Here is a 26,475-nt window from a genome sequence, read left to right as displayed (position 1 = left end):
TGGTACCTCTTTAGGGAATGTTTAGGAGCTATCAAAATTGAGGGACCCTTGGGAACCCAATTAAAGGAGAAGGGTAATTGGCAAGAAGAAACCCTTGAAGTTGTTAGGAAAGCATTGCTGCCTGATCAGACTGGGAATTTATATAGGCCTCCTTGTCCAGTGCCAGCAAGAGGGCTTAGCAATCGGTTCTGTCCCAGCTGCAGTCATTTGATTGCGTTGGTAAGGCAGCCAACAAGGAGAGCATTCCAATAATCTAAACAGGACCAAACAAAGAGGCTGAACAAAGGTGTGTGCCACAGTGTCAGGGAGGGGGTGGTGGAGGAAGAAATGTGGCCTGGCAATGTTCCGAAGGTGGGAAAAGGCAGGCTGCAGTGCAGAGGAGTAAACATCCAGGACCTGTAGCTTTGTAGCAGAAACAGAGTGGCTGATGATTTGTTGTGGTGCTGTCAGCACATCTGTTCTCATTCGGTTTATACAATTAATTGTGCACTTGGCAGATAGTGGCGAGAACAGAGAAATGACCGTTGAAAACTTTTGGATTGCTCTGAACAGTCAGCTTCTGTAGTTCAGAGGAAAAACCACAGGTTCAAACCTGAAACTAAAGGTAGACAGTATGTTTTTCATAACAGTTTTCTTTTTTTACTTTTAGTAGTTAGCTGTGTATGTGAGCTCTCTAGCCTTTCTGTCTCTCTTTTTGCATCCCACAGCCACTTGCAAACATACTCTTACATCTCCCAGCCCCTTAAGTTTCATCTCTTCCCTTCCTAGTAGCAGCAATTGTTTAGGGTATGTTTATGGACCAGTCTGCAAACAGGAAACTCTACTTCCTGAAATGTGATGGGAGTTGAATGATACTGAATGGATAAGATGAAAATTTGTGAGTTAAGTGTTCTCTAAAGATCTTTGGCTGAAATGCCTTTTTTTTTTTTTTTTTTTTTAATGGGAAGAGGAAGGAGGAAGCACAAATTAGTGAGTGAAAGCAGCTTCCATTTCACAGAAACCCAAAGTCAGTCTTTCTGAAAAGCTGAATAAGCCCTAGTGTCTTTATTAAATTACAGCTTAGGATAATGACATTTACCAGCCAACCTATTTGAAATCATCCAAGAGAGGAAGGGGTTTTTTTAATTTTGGTTTTGGTTTTGGTTTTTAGTGCATTTCTTGGTGTTCAAGTGTCTTTAGGGGCAGGCAAGAGCAGCCCTTGTTTCTCTACATTCTCATGCCTTTGGGAGGTAAACCATGTAGCCACAGAACTAGTAGAAACAGATACCTAGAGATAAGGTGAACAAAGGAAAAACAGATTTCTCAGGTCACTTACAGCAGGTTTGGCATGGATATTACTCTTAGATGTCCACATATACCTGCTGTCTCTTGAATAAAAATGTGGAGCGGGGGAAAAAAATGTGGAGCAGGGAAACTTTCAGATGCCTTAGCAGCAGATGTCTGATTGGGAACTGTCAGTTGGGAGGGGACCTACACTTCCCTACTTCAGGATATTTCTTCCCAGAGCACTACTCGATATGATTTAACAGTGGTTTGCATTCTTCTCTAGAGTACTTTCCTGCTCTCATGATGACAAGCGTCCTGGTTGCAGTAATTTTGGCTGCATACAGCTTTGCAGTGAGTGATTTTGCTGCTTCAATTAAATATAATTTCCCGCTTCCCCCCTTTTCTTCTCCCTAGGCAAGGAGAGCCTCATCACTGACAGTGGAAAGCTGTATGCCCTTGATGTCCTGTTGACTCGGCTCAAGTCTCAAGGACATAGGGTCCTTATCTACTCCCAGATGACCAGGATGATAGACCTGCTGGAGGTAGGAGAAAGAACCTTTGGGGACTAGGACGCTTTGACATTTAAATTGCAGGAATCATAGCTGTATGACTAATGTCAGTCCTGCTTAATGGGAACCCAAAACTTGTCTTCGTGATTTGACCATCTATATGGGGAGGAGAAGCAACTCCTGGCGGATATGAAAGTGTGCAAAGGACTTCTTCCTCCTTCCTTGTATCAGTGAAATAGAATCCCCCTCCTTCCTTCCTTTACTAGTGAAGAAATTCCCAAATTTTAAAGCAGATCAGATCCTAGGAATTTCTTGAAAAGTCCTCTGAAATTCTGTATGGAAAACAAGATTTGGGATTAATTCTTATTAGAGAGCAGCTATTCATCCTGAGTTGGTGTAGTGGTTCTCAACCTGACTACATTTTGCAGTCTTTTGGGGGAGCTTTGAAAAATACTGATGTCCCATCCTCAGAGATACTTATGTAAGAAGTATGGAATGAGGCCTAGGCATTAGGATAAAAGTTCCCAAGGTGATTCTAATATATAACCAAAGTTGACAGCCATTGGGTTATGGTAAAAGATACAGCTCTGTCTTACTGTGCAGGGCAGATTTTGTTTCTTTTATTACTTCTGAGTTGACATTCTCTCTGCTTTCTTGTTGTTGAAGTAGTGGCTTATTATTTGAGGGAGAGAAAGTCATGGACATATAAACAGAGGAGTGAAAGTGAGGACAAATAATCACAGACGACTAGAGTAAGTTTTTCGTGCAAGAAAGTTGGAAAGCCATCTGTTGAGAGGCTAAAGCATCTGGATGTCAGTAGTGTATAAATATTCTCATGTTTTTTGGTGTGTTTTACATATTTAATAAGCCTTTAAATTTTAACCCTGCTACTCCAGGGACTAGTTGGTAATAAATAAGTGGAAATTGGACATTATTATCCCTATCTAGGAGTAAGGGAGTAGAGATTCTATCAGTGCAGAAGGAATGAAGGGTAGCAGTAGGGGAGAATTTTAGGTTCTTCAGAAGCCAAGGCTGGCTCACTGAATTTTGCGGTGAGTTTATCTAAATTCAGTGGCAGGCTCTTAAATAATCAGGCAACTTCTTTTAGCAAGAGACATAACAAATAATATTTGAGGTCAATTTAATCACTGTTTCATGTTTAATAAAAAGTGTTTAGCCTCTGGAATGCTGTCAACAGGCAGAAGTTTCTGCCTTTTTGTATTGTGAGTAGGTCATCTATTTCTAAATGATGGAAAAAATGCTTATAAGTGACTGTGAGTCACCTTAAGAGGTGATTAAGCCGTTGTGTTTGATGTAAATCTTGACTATGTTAAAGGTCCTAACAACAATAATCCAAAATAAGAGGACTGCCTGCATCCTTAATATTCTGTTCAGGGACTTCCCTGGTAGCAGAGTGGTTAAGAATCTGCCTGCCAATGCAGGGGGCTTGGGTTCGAGCCCTGGTCCAGGAAGATCCCACGTACTGCAGAGCAGCTAAGTCCGTGCACCACAACTACTGAGCCTGTGCTCTAAAGCCCGTGAGCCACAACTACTGAGCCTGTGCGCTGCAACAACTGAAGCCTGTGCACCTAGAGTCCGTGCTCCACAACAAGAAGCCACCTCAATGAGAAGCCCACGCACCACAACGAAGAGTGGCCCCCGCTCGCCACAACTAGAGAAAGCCTGAGCAGCAACAAAGACGCAATGCAGCAAAAAAAAAATTTTGTTCAAACTAAATGATGTCGACAGCCAAAACAATATGAGTAACTTTCTTTCAGTAGGACTCTTTTTAGATAAAGTGCACTTGCCTTTTCCTGAAGAGTCAGGAAAGTATAGATGAAATAGTAATCTTTCACTGATAAGAATTATAGAAAAGGTAATATATGCTAAGGATTTTGTAAGAGAGTTAATAATCTTCTTTTTTCCCAAGGCTATATATCAGTATATTATAGAGTCTTAAAAGCTGATTCACATTATAAGGGAAGTTCCAAGGAAAAGGGGGTGAGCCACCAAAAAATAAGCTAGCTCTGGTAGATGAAGGCAAGTGTGGGTAGGTTAAGTGACACAGTGCTGCATTTTAGTCCCTTATTCTGTATATTGCACACTTCTAGGTACTCATAAGACTCACTAAGATAAGTAATTCAAAGTATGATAATGATTTTGTTCACGATGAGTGCTGTGAACACTACCCACCAGGGTCACTTCCTGTCTGTCTGTAATCCAACAGGATTTTTAGAGGGGATGTGGACTTTGTGGGTAGGCTTAGCAATGAAGGCAGCTTGAGAATCTTCTCTAAATGTAGTTGCATTGCTCTATGGGGAATTCTAAATTAGGGAAAAGCAGATTCAAAGCCTGAATTTCACAACTGCTAACATTCCTTAGCCATGTGTGTAACATGCTTCTAGGATGTTGAAGCCAGAAAATGTTGCAACTGTTTGTACTGAAAAATTAAAATGAAACTGTTGTCTAGTTTCCTTACTACTATACTATTCTTTTTCCTTCAACATTAAATTTTAAAGTTTCTTTTTTTCAGTCTATTTATTTGTTTTAATATTATTTACTCAAACGAACCACATTTTGTATTCCAAGAGTTTAGTCCTCCAAATATATATATATATATATATTTTTTTTTTTTTGCGGTATGCGGGCCTCTCACTGCCGTGGCCTCTCCCATTGCGGACCACAGGCTCCGGATGCGCAGGCTCAGCGGCCATGGTTCACGGGCCCAGCTGCTCTGCAGCATGTGGGATCCTCCCGGACCGGGGCACGAGCCCGCGTCCCCTGCATCAGCAGGCAGACTCCCAACCACTGCACCACCAGGGAAGCCCCTCCAAATATATTTTGTGGGCATAGAATTACAGTGCCCACAATGTTTAATATTTGTCTAATCATTTATAGAAATGTAAATGTATTGTGGATTTTAGGACAGTGCAGGATTAGGTCTACTTTTCATTATCTTTTCAAAGAGTATTATGGGTTTTTCAGTCACTTTCATGATGGAAGCTTTCATTGTAAACATTCATTAGAGCCATGTTCCACTTTAAAACATGACCTAGTATTAATTTAAAAAAATACCTTGACCCTTGGCCTTGCTTCTTCATTCTCAGAGTATTGTGGTTTTTGTTTGCTTGTTTGTTTTTTTAGATTAAAAAAAATGTTTTCAGGATTCTCTTTTTCCCTTGACATCTTGTACCCTGTATATCAAAGATGGAAGAAAAACTTCCAATAGAGCAGGAATTTGAGCTCACATGGGGCTGTTGAAGCTGTGCTGTGTAGCTGTGGAGCGTGTCAGCATCTCTTTTATCTAACAGCTTTTTGGGTTTTTTTTTGTTCTGTGCCTTAGCCTTGGCTATGTGTTTTTCTGTTTCTGTGACTCAGAAGAACTAAAAGATAGTAAAAATTCGCACACTTTTGTATGGCCAGGATTCCATTTTGTGAAAATACTAGTTCTAAGCACTTTGTATTTGCTCAGTATTTTCTAAAGTGATTGATAGCCTCCTTCTCTTGGGCAAAAATCTGACTTTAATTTAAATTTCAAGTGAATATATCAGATCTTCTTCCAAATAGAATTCTATATTCAGAAATATTTCATCTTGTCCCATGGTATCCAAATAGTATTTCCAGATAGGGGATTTAAAAAGGGGACTACTTAATTTCCAGGGCCAGGAATTTTTAGTGTGCCATGGGTAGAAGTCAAGGACATAAGGGAGGATATCACAGGTCACTAAGTTATGTTATCAGTTTATTTTTATTTCCTGAGTCACATACAGGGTCTTGCCTGATGGGGGTACTATGGACACAGACATAGCCCCTATGCCTTTGGGATGGTGGCATCCAGCTGGATGTCAGACAAAATTTTTCCCACCACCACCATTTTACCCTATAGTTTGGGATACTCCCCATCCCTCCCCATAGTTTAGTAGTTGCAGAGAGCTTTTAACTCACTACAGATGACTTACATTATCTCTGAGTCATCTCTTTTGAGATTCATTCCTATTGCATCAAGCAACTGAGTCTGTAGTTCAAGGAAATAAGCCTCAGTACTTTCTATGCGATACAGAAATACTTGGAAAGGGTCAGCCAACTGGTGCTGTATGTGTGATTGTTAAGTACTGAAACCCAGACAAATCTTGCACTACACCAATATATGAAAATAATGCAACACAGAATTAAATACAGATAATCCATAGCTAATGATGATATTTGAGACACTGGGTTGTGTAACTTGCCTAGTCAGCAAGTACCTCACTGGGGAAGGATTCATCCCAAACAGACATTCTATCATTTATGGGCTGGCTTTTCTTAGAACTCTAAGTAACCTTTGGGAGCTGTGATTCTGAACATACAGGGAAACTGAGTATTTTAAAACTGCTCCGTGGAATGAAAAGCAAATTGGGGTCACTGTTAACTAGCATTTTCATTAGGTCTTAGAAGTAATAGAAAGAAATGTGTTTGCTTACAACCACACTATATTTATTCTGTTTAGTCCATTTCTTTTTCATGTCAACTGTGAGCGAGGCACTGTGCTAGGCAGAGGTAAATACCAGTTAAATGTGGTCTTTGACTTTAAGAGATGAATCTAGTGAAGGATTTATGTATGTATGTATATATATGTCTCACACAAATAACTGTCAAGTGTACCCTGATACTAATGCCAAAAATAAAGCATAAAGAGAGCTGAAGATAGCAGGAGGGATGATACATTTATTTCCAACTGGGTCACTTCGGGAAGGCTTCACATACGGTGACATATGAACTGAACTTAAATAGAATTTCAACCATGAGGAAAAAGGGCATTTCCAGACTAAGGAAGCCAGATGTAAAAAGGCACAGACGTGGGAAGGTACAAGACATTGGGCAGTGGGGAGTAGTTTAGCGTAACTGGAGCATGTGGTATAGAAGAAAGGGGAATAACAAGTAGGGTGAAGGCAGATTATGGTGGGCCCATGAATGCTTTGTGATTGCTCCAGAGGGCTCTATATTAGATAAAGGAAGGATAACTATCATATTTCACTTGCTTGGTGCAATTTGCTTGGACAAAACAAAAGTTGTAATAGACCTTGAGGGGAGCCTCACTTTTTGCTGGTGATATACACCAAAGATGGAAAAGGGTGTGTCCAAGAAAATAAAGTTACACTAGGTCTGCAGGTTTGTGGATCATACTGAGTCTTCCCCTCAAATTTTTTTGTGACAGTGAAATTGGGTTAAAATGAACATCAGAGACAACTTTGAAATAGTGAAGAAGTCTCAGAATGGAAGGTTTGCATTAGGGATATATAAACATTTGCCTTTATTTTTTCAAGTGCCCAGTTACCCTTTCATCATTATAGTCATAATATATTAAGAACCTTGTGGGGCTTCTCCCTCCCCTTTTTTTCCGCTAGTGGTAGTGAGCTTCTGTTCTGTCTGGGAAGCAGTAGGTGGAGGGGTTAAGCTAAAGACTCTGGATCTAGTCTACTTGAGTTCCCATCCTAGCTCCATGCCTACTGCCTGTGTCACTTTAGAGACCTTGCTTAACATCTGTAAGATATGGGAGTGACAATAATAACACCTACCTGAAAGGCTATAGTGAGGATTAGATAAGCAAAACCAGGTAAAATACACAGAATAGTGATTGTCACTTAGTAAATGTTCAGTAAATGCTAGTCATCATCATTATCACTACTGCAAGGTGAACCTAGACCCTTTGTTTTACACCCCTGGGTGTGTGAATGTTTGATTTTATTTAGTATACTTTAAAGGATTGAGAGGCACGTGCTGAAACTATTTTGAGTTATGCTAATAGCTCTGTTCACATGCTACTGCTTAAAAAGTAGGACTTAGGGACGTGTTCCAGAACTGACCTGTCTTCTCAATTTGTATTCTAAGACAGTGGTTTTTCAACTGATGGGGTTGGGTATAGGACAGGAGACCTAGGTGTAGACATTAAACAGGTGGGGCCTGGACTCCCTACCCTTCTTTGTTAGCTAGAATAGTAATTTTTTTAAAAATCTATTTTATATTAGAGGGATTCCATATAAGAGTTTTCTTGAAAAAAGTATTCCAGTGCTTTAGAAATAGCATAAGGGTATGTTCTATAACAGTGTAAATGTACTTACAAGTCACACCTCTTAAATGCAGATTTCGATTTACTAGATATGGGGTGTGCCCCTCAGTTCTGCATTTCTAACAAACTTCATGTGTTGCTCATCTGAGAGCCATGCTGAGATAGCATGATTCTAAGGGACCCTGCCCTGCCTTCCCTCTGGAGTGGTTGTTCTTAGCTCTAGAAATAGGGTGTCTATTGCAGTCATCTTTGGAGCTTTTTAAAAATAAACCGGTCTAGGCCCTAACCCAGACCTACAGAGTCAGAATTCCTGGGGTGGGACCCAGGAATTTTAATCCCGGCTGAAAATCACTACTCAGATGCCAAGAGTACATCTTGTCCATAACGCCTTTGGCTTCTTCAATAATTTTTAAAAATAGTATCTACTAGAACTGTATAGGTCTAAAGACTTCCTAAATGTTAAAAGCCATAATTTTTATTTTATTAGTTCAAGCAGAATTAGAGCTTACTTTGGTTAGTGGTTATTGATCCACTTGAGAATACTGGTGTTCATATTTATTTAATTAAGGGAGGATACTAAATTATGAGACTTCTGGGAGGGGAAGGTCTACATTTGGTTTCTCTTTTCTCTTTGCTGCTTTAAGTGGAAAGGAATTCTTGGTTTACAAGGTTCCAAGAAATTTAATCATACTGATGGATCATTTTCTGAGCTTTTCCTAAATAACCCAAGTAGACTTGGGTTAGAAATGCCCTTGGTTTCTACAGAGTGCCAAGTGTCAGGAAGAACTGGGTAACGGTTGGCCTTTCTGTACCATAAGCCCTTCTTAATGCACAGGAGTGCTAACATGACACGGTTCCTACAAAACACAGTAAAGTCATCCAGCAAGCAGTAGTCATCCAGCAGTGGTCCTCAGGCATGGGAGTGAATTACTTACAGACTATTGGGGGATGAATGAGAATGCTGTGCCATCCTTGAAAGACATTTAAGGGACTTCAGTGGTGGTGCAATGGTTAAGAATCCGCCTGCCAATGCAGGGGACACGGGTTCAAGCCCTGGTCCATGAAGATCCCACATGCTGTGGAGCAATTAAGCACATGCAGCACAACTACTGAGCCTGTGCTCTAGAGTCCGCAAGCCTAGAGCCTGTGATCCACAGCAAGAGAAGCCACTGCAATGAGAGGCCTGCCTGCGCACCGCAACAGAGTAGCCTCCGCTGACCGCAACTAGAGAAACCCTATGCGCAGCAAAGAAGACTCAACGCAGTCATAAATAAATAAATAAATAAAGTTTGTTTAAAAATAAAAGACATTTAACTGCAAAACTCAGCAAATAGTTACTAATTAACCAGTCTCAGCTGCTGGCTTTGAAAAGAATATATTAAGCAAGACTCTTAAGATGGGTATTAGAAAACCATTAGAAAACCTTTTGATATAGAGATTGTTAAGTGGGGATAGATTTTTTTAAATAGATTTTTAAACTAACTTTTCAAAAGTGCTACGACTACTATCAAATCATTTGTTGTTAGAATGTCTTTTTATTTTAAAAAATAGAATTACATTTTATGTTAAATCATTAGGTGTTTTTAGGATCATAGGAGAACTGAACTAAGAATGGAACAGTTCTTGAAATTAACAACTGGAAAAAATAAGGCTTTTCTTTCCGGATGAGCATTTGATTAAATTAACTATCTTTCCCAAATAGCCTAGAGTTCTAGAGAGATGTCTAGGATAGCTTTGGTGTAGCCAGAATTTCTGAATGAAAGAAATACTGAATTGCCTTTTTAGCTCAGTCTTTTATCTTGTAGATGTTTTTCTGTATTGTCAGGATATAGCTATTCCTCTGTTCTGCTTTTCACTGCTGTTTCCATGTCCATTTACTTGTTGTTTTGAAGCTATTTACTGAAATAGGATCTAAACTCAACTAAGCCTTCTGAAATCCCACTATTCCCCTGGGTGAGAGAGCAAAGGCTTAAAGCAGCAAATGGGAAAGATTCACTTCCGTTGCCTCAGTAACAGGTTGTCTATGATCAGTGTTGGTTTGATTATGGCCTAGGATTAATATCTCTAATGTTTTTCTGACCTTGATATATAAATGATATGAACAGCAAGATCTACAAGAAGGTTCATTCATCAGTCCTGTCACTAAAGTTGGAAGTTCTGGTTCAAAAGGCAAAAGAGTGCAGTGCCTATGCAGGAAACCCACCTTTTGGTTAAAGTTCAAATCTGTGGACTGTCTCTCTATGATCTAGGTATTTTGTTGTTCTGGATGGCAACATCTCCTGATTGGATTAGCTGCCCAGGTATAGTGAGCCTCTAAAGACCATCATCATGCTGTCATTTTTCATCTTCTTTCCTGAATTCCTCATCCAAACACCCCCTACTCTTCTGCCATTAACCCATTCCCATTATAGGGCTCTACCACTAAATGTGAAGCTTGCTTTAACTGAATACTTTCTGCCCCCCCCTGTGATTACCAAAGCCCTTAAAGAACCACCTGGAGACAGAAGGAAATAGTGAAAAAAGGAAGAAAAAGAAATATATATATATACACACACACACACACACACACATACATACCTACACACACACACACACACACACACACACACACACACACACACACACACACACACACACACACACACACACCAACTTGCTCTAAGAGTGCTGCCACATACACTATACCAGTCATACCAAACTGTAACAACCTTCTGTGCTGAAGTACCCAGCCAGGTATAAGAGGTCCATAATGAGAATACTACAGTGGAAGAACATTCGACCACAGAAAATTAATTAATAGAAACATCTCTCAAATGTAGAAATGATTTGTCTTTTTCAATAGGAAAAAGGTTTCTTTGAACTGAAAAAACTGCTTCATGGTGTTTCTTATAAATAGGCAGCTGTATTAGCTTTTTATTTTTTGGTTGCCTTGGGTCTTCGTTGCTGCGCGTGGGCTTTCTCTAGTTGCAGCGAGCGGGGGCTACTCTTCATTGCAGTGCACAGGCTTCTCATTGCCGTGGCTTCTCTTGTGGAGCACAGGCACTAGGCATGTGGGCTCAGTAGTTGTGGCACACGGGCTTAGTTGCTCCGCGGCATGTGGGATCTTCCTGGACTGGGGCTAGAACCCGTGTCCCCTGCATTGGTAGACGGATTCTTAACCACTACGCCACCAGGGAAGTCCCTGTATTAGGTTTTGGTAACAGTCCCTCTGCAAGTGGACTTTTTGAAACATAATCCATATAATTGGGGTAAAGAAAGGAAATCAGTGCTCATTTGGACATATCTGTAAGAGGAATTGCAGCTTCCAAGAATAGAGATACATCCCCTCTATTTTATCTCTTGAAATCTCTTCTCCATTCTTAAAAGTTTTAATTCCTCTTACAGATAATGCCAAGAACATTCTCTGCCATGGAAAGTTACCTTGTCTTCTGTTCATTCTGATGCTTAGGCCTCCCTTAACAGTGATGTATGCTGTGCTGGGAGAAGGGAGCTTAGGTTGTAAATTCAAGGACTTTGGTCAGCAAGAATTTGCTAGAGAGAAACCCACTGGGGTGGGTGTTGCTGAAAGAAAACTGGCTATTCCATAGCCATGAGAGACATCTGGTTAGTGACTGAAAAGCCATTTTGGTTTACAGATTTCATTTTGTTCAGTTTGTTTTTTTACAAAACCTACAGAAATCTGTAGGAATAAGATTAGTTTCTAAGATGAAATTGAGAGTTGTCGTAATCTTCAGGGTACCCTCTATTTTCGCACGCTGACAATAAACTCATTTACGAGTCAAATTCCTGTACTTCTGAGATTGCTTTCTCCTCATTCTGGATAGAATGACTTGCCCCCAATATGGATGAGGTGGGTAGATGCTTGTGGAAATTAGAATGCAGTAATTTGTATCAAACTTATTATATCTTTTTACTCTGATTGGCAGGAATATGTGGTTTACAGGAAGCATACCTACATGAGGCTTGATGGCTCATCCAAGATCTCAGAGAGGCGGGACATGGTTGCTGATTTTCAGACCAGGTAATGTTAATAGGAATTACAAAAATGGTCATTTGATTTTCCTCTAGTTGAGATGGTGAGTTAAAAGAAAGACCAACACATCTCAGATTGTTAAGCAATCATGATATAATTTCTGCTATTTTATGAGGTAGCTATATCTGCTTATAGTGGTTTAGATTTGTGTGTCTGTGAAAGAGAGAGGAAATGAATAGTTGGTAATTTTAGTGCCAAATCAGTGCCTGGTTCTTTGGGCAATAAAAGAAATGATTTCTGAGTATGAACCAGGATCCTTATGTGAATAATATGTACATAGAAAAAAGTCCACAAGGCTATATTCCTAAATGTTAACAATGGCTGTCTCTGGGTATTGACTTACAGTTGAATTTCTCTTTGTTTTTGCTTACCCATTTCATTTTGTATAAGTTTAAAGAAAAATACCTCCTTTTTCCTGCTTTCCCTCTAATATTGTAGTAGTACAGTGCAGTATGACAGATTGCAGTAGTGTGCAATCTATTCCTCTGGCAGCTCTCAGTTATAGTACTTCTCCCACCTGATAATGAGCCTATGAAATTTCAAATACTGCCTGCTGGATGCTGATGGCCTACAGAGCCATAATTATCCCAAGTGCAGGTTCTCATTGTAATAAGCAGGGTCTGCTTACTGCTCTCTCCAAGGAGAAAGCTGGCGTCTGCTAGTGACAGGTCTCCTGAACTCCACCCTTAATTTTCCTTAGACCTGGAGAACTAAGGAATAGAGTAAGATCTTAATGTTCTGTAAGTCAGAACAATTCTGAATTTTTGGTCTTTAATTGTGTAGTCTGTTAATATTTAACTTTGGAATTCTTGGGTAGAAAATTAAGCACATAGCCATTTGTATTTAGGTTGCAATTTTTAGTTTCTTTCATTTCAGTTTTAAAGCATGTTTTACTTCAGCATAAAACAAATCCGTAGTTCAACATAGAATATCCTCTGATTGAGAATTTTTGCTATTGCACGGTCCTTTATAACACTGCATGGGTAAGGAGATACATCCTGATGTTTTGGTTTGCAGTATATACTCAGACCAATAACTCCTAGGTTGAAACTACTTCTGCATTCAGGTGCCTGTTTGACCAACAATGGAGGGGAAGAGCTACTTTAGACCTATTTTAGTTTGTTACCTGAAGCAGGTGGTAGATGACCTAACTTAGCTTCTTACCTAGCAGAAGCTTTCGACCGATTCTTAAATTATTTGAGTGAGACATGTATAATCATAGTAGTGCCTCCTAGCACTCCATACTGTGTGCACCTCTCCCCACCCCCAAAAAAGTTTACCAGCTGATCTTTATCTTTCCTTGATTTTGAAATCAAATGAATTACATTTCACTATGTCCTTATCTAGTCCAACCTTCAGAGCTCCAAATGACAAGAATCTTACATACAAGATCTATAGACTGTATGTTTCCCCCAGGGTGCCTATGTTTTCTCCAGGAATGCCAGCACTTAAGTGATTTGGGCACATTGGTATGAGGCAGCATGAGTTATGTGTTAGAAGAAAAGCCATTAAGTAATAGATCTTTTGCCTATTACTGTTTGTGTTTTTTTCCACTAATATGTTTGATATTGTACATTTGAGAATCTCATTTATAGCAAAGCTAATTTTTTTTTCCAGTAACAGTTGGGGCCATTGTATATTATATAAAATGCCTGTTGAGGAAAATTAGAGAAATATTTGATGAAGAAAGTAAAAATCACCCACAATCCCATCACTGTTAACATTTTGGTTTATTCCTCTTGTCTTTGATGTGTGTATGTAGTTAGATTTATATGTTGATACCATATTGTAGAGATGACTGTATCCTCATTTCTTCAACTTAACAGTATATCATAAAGGTCTTCACATATCATTAAAAAAGTCATTGTAATCATTATTTTTAATGATCAATATTCCATTACATTGGATATACCACCTTTCTGTTGTTAAAATCTTGAGTATCTTTTTTACAAAGCTTTGTCATCATTTTAGATTATTTTCTTAATATAGATCCAAACAAGAGAGATTATTGAGTAAAGGAATATGAATGTTTAAGACTGTATATTGTCATATTGCTTTGTAGAAAATTCTACTGGTTTAGAGTCCAGTCAGAGCTGTATTATGTTGACTTCTAACAGTTTTGGCTTCTGAGTTGTAGAGCTACAATTTTTCTTCTAGGTGAAGCAATTCCCAGAAAACTGGACTGTGAGATCCAGGGCTCACCACATTTTACAGTGACCTTTTAGTGGAAAAAATCAGTAGATGTATCTAATTTACTACTTCTAAAATCTCTTATTTAACTTGTGATTACTTGGGCAATCACAGTAGTACACATTAGTCTTGAAAAGCTTAGCTTTAAAAGAAGGGTATTTTCACCATTAAATTATACTAGATCTGCTTAGTAAATATCTTGTTTCTTTGCTTTCCTGGAAAACCTTACTTGAGCATCCAAATTCTACAACTTCTAAGAATTACTTAGGGAGCAATGAGTTTTATTTAGATACTGAGTAACAATCATTTTAACACCTGCATCTGCATCTAATATTAGGTAAAATGAAAAAACAGACTAAAGTCTTCTTCCCTTCCTACACATGAGCTAGATGGTAGAGTTAGGATTGTGGCTAGGAAATAATCTCCTACCTCTCACGTGTAGAATCTGAACTGTGCCTATGCTGATTAGGAGCTTGTCAGGCAGGTCCCTCCAAATGGTATCTAAATTTACAAATTTGAATGGCAACAGTAGCCCAATATAGAGAAAAAGACAGGTGTTTTTGAAAACAAAAAAGCATGACTTGCCAAATATTTTCATTATTATTAATGAAAAGACATCAAAAGAAAAAATTGTAGTTTCAACTGGAAAGCCCTGTGGCTCAAAGGTCAGCCAGAGTAAACAAGAACTCCTATAAAAAGCCATTTACATTCCCTTTATACAAGATTTATTTATGAGGGATCCTTCCAGGAAAGAGTCTGGCTGAGACTAAAGACTGTTTGGCCAGGATGTCCTGACTGGGCAACATTCAGGACACGTGACCAGTGCGTGATCCTAGAAGCCATTCACAAGGTCTTTGCTCTGGGTTGCCTTGGCCTTTGCTTCCCTTCCTCCTACCCCATGACGTTTGCCAAATGGATCTCCCTGATTATCTGATTACTCGGGTGACCATTTGGAAAACATGAGAAAAAATGAGTGTAGTGTGGATTTTTCCTTCTTGGTGAGAGTGTAAAGCTCCAGTTTCTTTAATTCTGGCTCTTTTTCAGTCATTCAGCAAGTCTTCACTGCAGTCAGCTAGGTACCTAGCACTATTTGAGTATTTTGTTGCATAGTAGCCTCAGGGGCCATTAACTAAAGAAGAGTAAGAGTGAGACTTAGGCATGTCTTTGCTACATGATTTCATAGGCTCCTTCACAGACCCCCCTGAAACCTGGTCTCTATGGCCCCTTCCAATAGAGACCCTGAGTTGAGATTCCTTTATAGCCCCTAGAGGGCACCCAGACCATCATGTTGCCTTCTGGGATTCTGTTTTCTTCCTTTTAGTCAGCTCCCAAAACATTAATTCACATTATCAATACTAGATTTATTAAGTAGAAAGGAACTTCTCAACAGTTCAGTTTAGATGTGTTTTTGTTTACATATGATCCAACAGTGTGATCCAGGATGGACACTAATTTCCTTGATTTTTAATCACCCAGGGTTCCCATAATCCTTATTTTTCCATTACAGTATGATGAAATTACACTGAATGCAGCCAAACGTTGCTACTTACCATCTACCTCATCATTAAAAGCATCTTCTCAATAAATCGTTAATATCCCCAAAAAAACATTTTCCACCGTTAATGTTTCTAAGTTTTGCTTCTAATTTATTTTTATCTATATTCCTTTCTCTAGTGTTTTTTTCTGTATATAGTCCTTGTTTGTGAATGATTACCACATCTGGGGACTTACCTCTCTGACTGTCCAGACTATGGAAATGACCCATCTTTTTGCCTCTACTCTTTTACTATAGATCCCAGCTGCCTTCTGTCTCCCTCCCTGTGCCATCCCTGTTCCCCCATCCCCACACCAACAAGACGTCCTAGGCATCGGGTGACTCCATCAGCTCTTACACAGATATCGGAGAGAAGCCTCTGACCCCTGCCTCTGTGTCCACAGAGCAGGAAAGAGAGATGTATGGGACTGAGCAATCTTCCTAAGGCCAGAGTGGGAAGGATTATTCTATAGAGATTAGTATGGCCCTGGAAGGCTACATCAATTTTTATTTGAAACCTTATTGTGGTTAAATATTCTCCCATGGGCTGTGAGGTATCAAGCTTCCATTTATATCATCCCATATCTATGGGAAAATGTGTTTGTAAACTGGCAGATGCCTTTTAACTTTTTGGTTTGCCCTTTATGATTTAACCGTGAAAGATGACATCTTATAGATAAAATTCTGAAATATTAAACTTTATGATAAAATTCAAGGATAAACGAGCAGAACTTTCATGAGAGTACAATACTTTTGGAATTATGCCCTACAAGAAGCCTCCAAACATGATCTGTTATCCATGTCTGCCTCTAGGAAAGCTGTGTTTAATTGAAAGCAAATTAATGGACAGATTTCTACTAGGACCTACCCAGCTTAGGGATTAACCAGGATACTTATTTCAGAATAGTTCCTTCACTGGTATTCATGTTTGACATTGATATGTCATCATTTAGTCACTTCAACTATATTCAGAGCATCCTCATTTTATAGCACAGGAAACAGACCTTTAGCAGCCAAGTGACTTTACCAAGGAAGAACAGCATCAAGGGATGAGAGCATCCTGATGCCAGTGTGTTTCTTTTTTCTTTATTTTTTTTTAAACTGGAACCCACAGAATAAAATTCATCTTACGTTGGGATTTAATGCATATCTACCATATCTGAAATCACAAAACAGTACTTATCCTTATGACCTTTGTTGTATTATAATATTTTCTAATCTGTTCTATTTCTTTCTTTAATTTACGTGGTCCAGACTCACCAAACTGATTTCATGACCAATGATAGGGGTGACCTGACCAATGATAGGTGTGACCTGCAATTTGAATAACACTGATATAAATGAATTTCTACTTTTATTCCTCATTATAGTCATAGAGAAAGGGGGTGAGCAGCTTGATTTAGAGGGCTGTAAAGTTTGTTTACCAGTATAAGGTAGTCCCTTTCCCTTAGAAGTGTTCTGGAAAATAACCTCAGGTGGCAGGAACATGAAAATGCAAGATAGTCTTGAAATATATTTATGTTATCTGCAGGAACTGGGCTCAAACCGAGCCCCTAGTTGTATGTGTATACATAGATAAATCTTACAGTCGAAGACTGCTGTTTGTGATCTGGCATGGCCCTTGTTCCTAGAAGATATTCAGTGAATATTTGCTGCCTGAATGAATGACAGTGGCACCTACTGATTTATTTGTAATTCTGGGTTTCTTTAATAGGATGTAGGATGTAGAGGGAAAATGAGAAAACTGTCTTGTTTCTGTTAAGGATTATGTTGGCATTTGTCAAAAAGTACTTTAATTTCAGCCTGTCTTCATGGATTGATCCTAACTTCAACGTAATACTTAGAAGTCATAATCTGAGTCTTAATCCTGACCTCGGGTCATTTTTCTGGGACTAACTTTCTTCATATGAATTTTAGTGCTTTGGAGTTAAAATCATTAGTTCCCAGATTGTTGGAAGTCATGATTCTTTGGGGAAACACCAGGAGATACTGACTTATTTGTCCCCTCTGTATGAACTGGGAATAGTTTGACTTGCTAAAAATATAACTGTTACAGAAAGAGAGGTCTCTACTTCCATAGCATATTTTTCTGTTACATTTGCCAAATGTTTATAATTATATTGCCTATCAGTCAATATTAGTGGGCAGCAAAAGTTTATCTGCAAATTGGAAGGTGACTGCCATGGTTTGATTTTAGCAACAGAGCACCTTTGTACAGTGTGTCAGAGAAACCTGGATCAGGTCTGGGTAACCACCAAAACTCTTTCTAGGCCTAGACACTGTTCTTCGTCCGGAGATCCCTCTCTTTTGCCACATGCCATTTTTCTTTTTCATTTTTTCCTCTTAAAATATCCCTCCCTCTTCTGCAGGAATGACATTTTTGTGTTCCTGCTAAGTACACGAGCTGGAGGACTGGGTATCAATCTGACTGCGGCAGATACAGTAAGTAACAAGAGCACAAAAATACACTGGCTATGTGGTTTTTCTACTATAAATATGTTGTTCGATTGGCCTTATCCTTTATTATATGTCACAGACTTTTTATTTCTTTGTCTCTTGTTGTGTTAAAAGACAATAGTGGCACTTTGCCTGGAACTGGAACATTTCAGCTTTCCTTTTGGGCTTTTCTCTCCCTTCTCTTATTCTAAGTTTCTTACACATTTATTCAACACATATTTAGTAAATGCCTCCTATGTGTCTGATAGTGTTTTAAACACTTGGAATATGTCAGTGAATAAACAAACTGGAAAAAAAAACCCAGTCAACTCAACTAACCAGATGTGTTTGTTTTAGGAGCTATAAGTGAACAAATCAAAAAGTTGTTTTATTACTCTTATGCATTATTCCATCATAGGAAAAACTCATATTTTTGTATCCCGAACTTATAAACATGGTTGGAGAGCAATGAAATTGGTGATTTAAAAAATAAAATAAAAAGACATCCCATCAAATTATCTATCCTTTTATGCCCAATCTCCTTGGAGGAATACTTCAGCATCTGAAAGGGAGAAGAAAAGAGCATTCCTTTTGTATCTCAGATTTATTCCCAGGTTACAAATATATTTAAAAACAATATCAGTAACCCTGACACATAAAAATGCATAAATGGGCAATTGTTTTGTAGAAGGCATGATTCTGCAAATGTCATTTAATGTGATCGTTGCGGTACCTCTCTGTGAAATACAGAGCATCAGAATCCCCACAAATATGAGGAGGATGCAAACTCTGGAGGGTCATGGAGAAATGAATGAAGTACAAAGGTGAAGAAGCTTGAATAAATTCACAACAGTAGAGCTGGAACTAGATCCCATGTTTCTCAGGTTCCACTTCTAGGCTGTGTTCATTCTTTCTCCTTGTTAACTGCTACACTGTAGAACTGCCTGCCTTCAAGAATGAAAAACAGATTCTGTAACATCACCAAGTAGAATATCAACCATAGGATTCAGCTGTACCTTCCTCGGCATCTAAACCACTTCAGCCAATTAACCATGCTGGGACACGGTTCCAGGGCCTGGGGACTGCTGGAGGCATAACTGGGTAGATTCTGTATCTTATGTGCACATCATCAGCCTCAGTCATCTTAAGAGAAGGCAGTCATTGGTGGTAGTGTTGTTCTTGTGGGTTCTCTGATGAGGTAGCTCACTTGGTGTCATATCAGCAACCTTTCTCTTTGCCCCTTGGTTCTCTACTCTAGTTTTCAAGCATACTGTCCCAGTTAGTCATACTCTTTTTTTTTTTGATGAATTATTTTGGTTGTCAGTTTGTGGGTGATAGAGGGCAGATTCCATAGTTCTGGGGTTTCTTCAAATTAGAGAAATGAGACCTGGGTTTGAATCCCAGCTCTGCTGTTCACTATGTGAAAGTGAAACAGTTGCTTGACTGCTCTAAACCATAGTTTCCTCCTCAATAAAATGAATATAATAATCCTTCCTTCTCTCATGGTTGTGAAATGTCACCTAGAAACATGTGACCCCAGTGCCTGCACATTAATAGCCCTCAGGGATCCTGTGACCCTTGTAGCCCCAAATGAGAGAGCTAGGTCCAGGACTTCATTATTTATACTGGGCCCCAAATACCCCTCCTTTCCCCTAGGCCTTGTCTGCCTGGCTCTGTGCTCAGCTCTGCTGCTGTGGGAAGGCTGGGGATGGGAGTCCAGGGAAGGCTCTGGATTCCCAGGGCGGGTGAAAACAAATTCACACATGATGTGAATTGAAGGGCCAGAGTTGGGGATTGGGAGCCTCAGAGGAGGAAGAGAGCCGATTGGGGAGGAAATACTCCAGAGCCTTGCACTGGTTCAGCCCTGCTGTGTCCTGGAGGCATGGCTGGAAGAGAGGTGGAAACTCTTAGGGGCTTCCCAGGGGGCAGTAGCTTCTTCTCCGGCACCTTTGTTCCCCTCCAGGGTTGGTTGATATTCCTCTCCTGTGTCTCTGCGCAGCCCCCAGGAGCTGGGCCTGAGTTTATCTCTGGGTCTCCTGCTTCCCCTCCTCTCCACCCCTGACCCCGGGAAGCCTTTGTCTCAACATCCCAAGCACAGTTATCCTTAGAGAGGCCCAGGTACCTGTGTGAGAACGCCAGGCAGGTGGTGATCAAGCTAGGACGTGAACCCAGGAGTGAAGACTGGTAGTCCTGCCGCACCAGGGTGCTTCCCTCATACCAAGAGGTGACCAATGGGGGAGGTTGGGCACAGATTGGAGGATGAGTTATTTAGTTCCTTTAGGGGTCTTGAGACACTGTTTAGCATGTGGGTGGTCTCAGTCATTACATTTATGTAGTCTGGAAGGCCCCACGGCACCCCCCTTCACATCCCAAGCTTTACTCCAGCTGAGTGAAGCCAATGCATATTTTTTGTTTTGTTTTGTTTTTTTGGCTGTGTTGGGTCTTCGTTGATGTGTGTGGGCTTTCCCTAGTTGCGGCAAGCAAGGGCTACTGTTCATTGTGGTGCGCGGGCTTCTTATTGCGGTGGCTTCTCTTGTTGCAGAGCACGGGCTCTAGGTGTGCAGGCTTCAGTAGTTGCAGTGCGCGGGCTCATTAATTGTGGCTCGCGGGTTCTAGAGCTCAGGCTCAGTAGTTGTGGCACACGGGCTTAGTTGCTCTGCGGCATGTGGAATCTTCCTGGACCAAGGATCGAACCCGTGTCCCCTGCATTGGCAGGCAGATTCTTAACCAGTGCGCCAGCAGGGAAGTCCCGCCAGTGCATATTTGAAACAGAGGGAGGAGCACGTAGGAACTGACCCAGACACAGATTCAATTCAGCAAAGTGAAAGTTCTCTCCCAGGTTAAAGAGGACTCTCTGACAGCTGCCTAGGAGTTGGCAGCAGTGGGCCCAATTAGTCTTACTCTTAATGTGAGTACAAGATTCATCACTTTCTGCTAGCTGATCTTTTGGACTCCAGTCTCAGTCCCTAGCCCCATACCTCCTCTGTTAGTTTTTATACCCTTTATTAACCATGCTACTCCCTGGCTTAAAACTCTTCAGGGAGTCTCTGTCATCTACAAGATAAAGTATAAGCTCTTTTACACATACAAGGCCCTTCATTTTTGTGGCCTTTATCTCCCTTTCCAGCCTAATTGCCAGACTGTTACTCCTTCCAAAATTTATGTTCCAGAGGCGGGGAGAGGTTGGGGGCCTAGCATGGAAGAATGGTGAAAAGAAGGGGCTTTCAACAGTTGCCTGCAAGGCACTGGGAGAGTGAGAATCTGCCCAGTGTGGCGCCAGGGCATGGGCCGCCTCTGCCTATGTCTAGGGGGAGGTACTGCTCTCTCTCGGGGTCGGTGGATTTCCTGGCGACGCAACCATCATTTTGAGGGGGGACTCGGAGATCTTCATTGCCACTCGCCACCTCACCAGGCACCAGATTCCAACCCACCCCCCTTTCTCCATACGATGAAGTCCATCACCTCCCACCTAGATCCGGATTTGGGTCCACTTGGCGTCTTGCCACCAGGTCCAGCCATCAGTGTGGGGGCAGTGGGTCAAAGACGGCGACACGGACTCTGAGATCCGGGACGTCAGTAACCTGAGGAGGGGAAGGCTGGTGCACCCTCCCTACTTCCCACCACCTCCCTCTGCTCTCTCCCTCCTTTCCAGTCCCAAACCAGCTCACCAGAGTTGAAGCCAGCCCTCCAACTGTGTGAGCGTGGGGCATGGGCTGGGGGTGGGGTGGGGGTGGGGTGGGGGGCTGACTTCACAGTGACTAGCAGGTTTGCTAAGGGTTGGGTCTGTTAGGCTCTAGGGATCTGGAGTGCCCTTTGGCGCTTGGCAGGTACAGGTGAAAGCTGTGTCCGGTGCTCTCTGAAGGGCCTGTGGCCTGTGACTTCCAGTGGTCCAGTGGATGGATGGATGGATGGATGGATGCACGGACGGATGGATGGGATGAAAGAAGTGTTCCCATATTGGGGTACAGGGAAATCATTCTGGCTCTGACCTGATTTCTGTGCTAACTACAACAGCCTGTTTTGTGGCCTCAAACATATATTATACATGTGCTTTAATCGTTAAAGAAAAGCGTGCATTGTCCAGAAACAAAGACGTCATTTTTCAAAGAAAAAAACAAAAAAAATTATGTTCTGGTAATAACAATTGACTTGTTTCCTGAACCCACCATACTGTATCATAATATTACATTAACAGCTCCCTCATCATAGATCTTCGTCCTGGGCACTTTGTCTTCTTCCACCTGGTAAACTTCTGATTGTTTTTTTTGCGGTACGCGGGCCTCTCACTCCTGTGGCCTCTCCCGTTGCGGAGCACAGGCTCCAGGCGCGCAGGCTCAGTGGCCATGGCTCACGGGCCTAGCCGCTCCGCGGCATGTGGGATCTTCCCAGACCCGGGCACGAACCCCTGTCCCCTGCATCGGCAGGCGGACTCTCAACCACTGCGCCACCAGGGAAGCCCTTTCTGATTGTTTTTCAAAACCCAATTCAAGGTCAGGGGTTGCTGTTTTATATGGGCTGGTAAAGCCTCTCTGATAAGGTGACATTTGAACCAAGATCTGAAGAAAGTGAGAAAAGCAAGCCAGTTATGCATCTGGCAGAAAAGAATAGCATTCCAGGGAAAGGAGATAAGTACAGAACAAAGCCCTGAGGTGAGAACATCCTTGGCATAATCAAGCAATGAAGCAAGCCCTTTGTAGGTGTGACAGAATGAATGAGGGCAGAGTGGTATAAAATGAGTGGCAGAAGCAGATTGTGTGGGGCTTAATAGGCCATGGTTAGGATTTTGAGGTGGGAGGCTACTGGAAGAACTTGAACAGAGGAAGAACTTTAGCTTGAGCTTAAATGTGTCCTTCTGGCTTCAGGGGGGTGGGGTGGAGAAGACTATAGGGAAGGAAGTAGAAGCAGGAAGTTCAGTTAGGAATTAGACACAAGACGATGGTGACTTGGACAAGGATTGAAGCAGTGGAGGTGATGAGAAGTAATTGGAATCTGCATGTAGTTTTAAGGTACAGCCAATGGCGTTTACTACTAGATTGGATGTGGATCATGTGGATCAAGGAGAACTCCAAGGTGTTCAACCTGAGCAACTGGAATGATGGAGATACCAACGACTGGTTAAGGGGAAGGTGTGGGGAGGAACGGGTTTGAGAGGGGAAATCAAGAGTTTGGTTTGGGGTTTTTTAAGTTCAAGACTCTTAACCAGACATTAAGTGGCATTGTCACCCAGGTGGTAGAGCATGGAATTTAGGAGAAAGTTTGAGACTCAAGATGTATTTTGGAATCATCAGGTCATAGATAACATTTAAGGCCATGGAGCTGGATGAGGTCACCTGGGGAGGCCTAGCATTGGTTCATTTGATTAAAATATCTTTCCCTTCTTCTCAGCCTGCCTATGTCAGGTTTGGCCTATGGTTTCTTAAGGAATAGTTCACCTAGTCATTCATTTAAATGGCCAAAAAATAAGCAGGTTTGAGTGGGGCAGATCTGCATCATGCTTCTGGTTTTCACAGTTTGCCTTATGCAGGTAAGCTGGTCCTGCCAGTCAGAAAGAACCAAAGTAGGCCCCTAACCCCATAGCTAGAGGAGTAGAAGTAGGAATTCTCTTTATATCCTGGGGCGTAGAGAGAGGCTCTGAATATTCTGAGTCCCCAATTCCAAAATAATTTACATTTAATTTTGAGGGGAGGGCTGAGGGACTCATAAATTAGAACCTCCTGGAATACTCAGAAGAAATGAGACCACAGGATTGAAATGAGTGGGCTTCCCTGCTGGCGCAGTGGTTAAGAATCCAGCTGCCAATGCAAGAGAGACAGGCTCGAGCCCTGGTCCGGGAAGATCCCACATGCCGCGGAGCAACTAAGTCCGTGCGCCACAACTACTGAGCTTGTGCTTTAGAACCTGTGTGCCACAACTACTGAAGCCCGCGCACCGCAACAAGAGAAGGTACCGCAATGAGAAGCCTGCGCACCACAACAAAGAGTAGCCCCCGCTCACTGCAACTAGAGAAAGCCCGCGCACAGCAACAAAGACCCTATGTAGCCAAAGATAAGTAAATAAAATAAAAGATTTAAATGAGTTGCTAGATAAAGCTTTGTGTGGAGTTAAGTTATACTTGCTGTGTGTGTATTATTAGAGAAACAATAAGCTTAATTGCTTGCCTGGCATTTTTCCTTTGTTCTGAGATTTGTTCAGCTTTGGAAGATCCCCAGAACCATTTATGGACAAGGAAGAGGTTAGTCTGCCTAAAATGTCAGGAAAAACTTAATGTTTTATGATTGAGAGTGCATTTATAAATGTGTATTTGTAAACATTGGGATTATGTCTGACTCACTCTGTTAGTAAAAACATGATTTTAGCATGAAATTAATGGCAACTGCCCCTCACTGCCTGTGTTGTTCTTTGTGTATTCTTCTTGGAGTAGGGATCTCTTTGCATTTGACATTGTTTAGTGAGAAATTGTTATAAACTGCACTGTTGGTTTTGTTTGTGTGAGATCTGTTTTAAATGTTTATGTGTAGAGAGAGATTGAAGAGCTTTTGTCCCTTAGTAACAGTGTGAGAAGTCTTATGTCCTGTGAGACAACATGGGGCAGCTTTCAGCCCTCCCAAGGGACTGAACTTCCACCTGTTCTCTTGGGGAAAAAAAGAGTGAGTTCCACCCTCCAAGTGTTGGTCAGCTTTTTCCAGTTGTTCCTCTAAATTTTCCTGTTTTCCATTTCACTCCCTCATCCCCTGAAACTCCCTGTTATATTGACCTGTATAGCCAGGCGCCTCCACCCCATCTCAGCTCCCACCTTCTTCCCTTGCTTCCCCTCCCAGTGCCCGCCCAGCTTGGTGTTTACAACTTCATAAAGGTGCTGACAAGTAATTTATTTCCCCTTAGTCATTGTTGGGCCACACATTGTGGACTGACTAGCTTTAATGTTTCCTAGTTAAGTCAGCTGTTGTAGTTCTTTAATTGTTATTTTCTCTAGAATGTCTCACTGAGCTCCATAAACAAAGATGTCATCTCTGTCCTATTCTAATGGGCATGGTCTCCCCTGACTCCCTCTCCCTGAGTTCATGTCATGGTTGATTCAGTGTTCATTTTATTGTCAAGTTAGATAATAACCATACATCGAACTTGGTTTTTAGTTCTCTCTGTTCTTATCTTAACCCACTAGCTTACACATATTTCATATTCTTTTTCCCTGGGTCTTTTTCTAAGTAGAATCTTTCTTTTTTTTTTTTTTTTAAACATCAATAGCTTATTGGATAGGGTTAAGTAGAATCTTATTTTATTCTCTCTTTCTCCCCAGTTCCTCACCTCTTTTAATCCATTTGAATGATAGATAGCCACTAAATTGGGGGAAGGGGGGACTTTAAATTGCAAGCCTATCTCTTAGGCTTTAATCTTATTGTTTATGATCTCAAAAGAACCCAAGTTGAATCAGGTTTGGTTGCCACTGAGACTTCCAGGAAGAAAATGTAAATATGGAGGAAACACCTATGAAATGATTCATAATATAGGATTCCCCATTATGAATTCATGCTGAACCATTGCCTTAGGCTTGGACTACTAAGGTACTATCTTTGGGATGTGACATCAACTCTCATTTTCCACATATGTAGGTCATGTTAGGTATGTTGGGCAAATAATGACCCTCCCCCCCAGTCCAATTGGAGGTCTCCTTTTCTTTTTTTTTTTAAAGATCAATTTTATTTTTGGCTGCGTTGGGTCTTCGTTGCTGCGCAAAGGCTTTCTCCAGTTGTGGCAAGGGGGGCTTCTCTTGTTGTGGAGCACAGGCTCTAGGTGCACGGGCTTCAGTAGTTGTGGCATGTGGGCTCAGTAGTTGTGGCTTGTGGGCTCTAGAGTGCAGGATCAGTAGTTGTGGCGTACGGACTTAGTTGCTCCATGACGTGTGGGATCTTCCCGGAATCCACTGCGCCACCAGGGAAGTCCAGAGGTCTCATTTTCATTAACTCTGTCTTCTCTTCCTTTGTTCTCCCTGAAAGTTTAAACTGAATTTTCTAAAATTTTTCATATCCTGTTGAAGCTCAGAATATCCTGTGGCTAAACTCCTCTACAAGTGACAAACATTGTGTACTTCCAAATCCTAGATCTGTGGACACTGTGGATTAACAATAAGCTTTCATAATGATTTTCTTTCTTTGGCAGGCAGTTTGTAATTTTTTCCTCAAGGATTCTAACCTACACTATAAAAACTGAGGGATTATACCTCATATGAAAGCAAGACAAAAGGAGCGCCAGAAGAAAGAGCCAGTGGGGGTCCTTATTAGTAGAGGCAAGAGCATTGAAAATACTGATGCCTTTTATCCATCTTTACCTCAAGTGAATTCTGAAGAAAATGGCAGAAGAATTGCTTCCATTTTTAAATGAGAAAATAAATTACTTAGGAATGGTGTTAAGCAAGGGAAAAAGCATCTAGAGGAACAGTGTCAAGAGAAATCAATCACTCTTC

The 26,475-nt window shown here is 41.1% G+C and overlaps 1 protein-coding gene across 3 annotated transcripts in view; it reads left to right on the top strand.

Moving 5' to 3' along the window:
• Positions 1-26,475, top strand: part of INO80 (INO80 complex ATPase subunit) — a 132,397-nt gene that overhangs the window by 93,593 nt on the left and 12,329 nt on the right. For all 3 annotated transcript variants that reach the window (XM_079909756.1, XM_079909755.1, XM_079909757.1), the window contains exons 27-29: positions 1,681-1,808; positions 11,748-11,842; positions 17,948-18,020. In XM_079909756.1, the coding sequence (XP_079765882.1) occupies positions 1,681-1,808; positions 11,748-11,842; positions 17,948-18,020 (296 nt within the window). The remainder of the gene's footprint in view (positions 1-1,680; positions 1,809-11,747; positions 11,843-17,947; positions 18,021-26,475) is intronic.

This window comes from Stenella coeruleoalba (assembly GCF_951394435.1).
Source record: "Stenella coeruleoalba genome assembly, chromosome: 2".
NCBI lineage: Eukaryota > Metazoa > Chordata > Mammalia > Artiodactyla > Delphinidae > Stenella > Stenella coeruleoalba.
The sequence above is the reverse complement of the archived record's forward strand: the minus strand, read 5'-3'. Positions and strand labels throughout refer to the sequence as shown.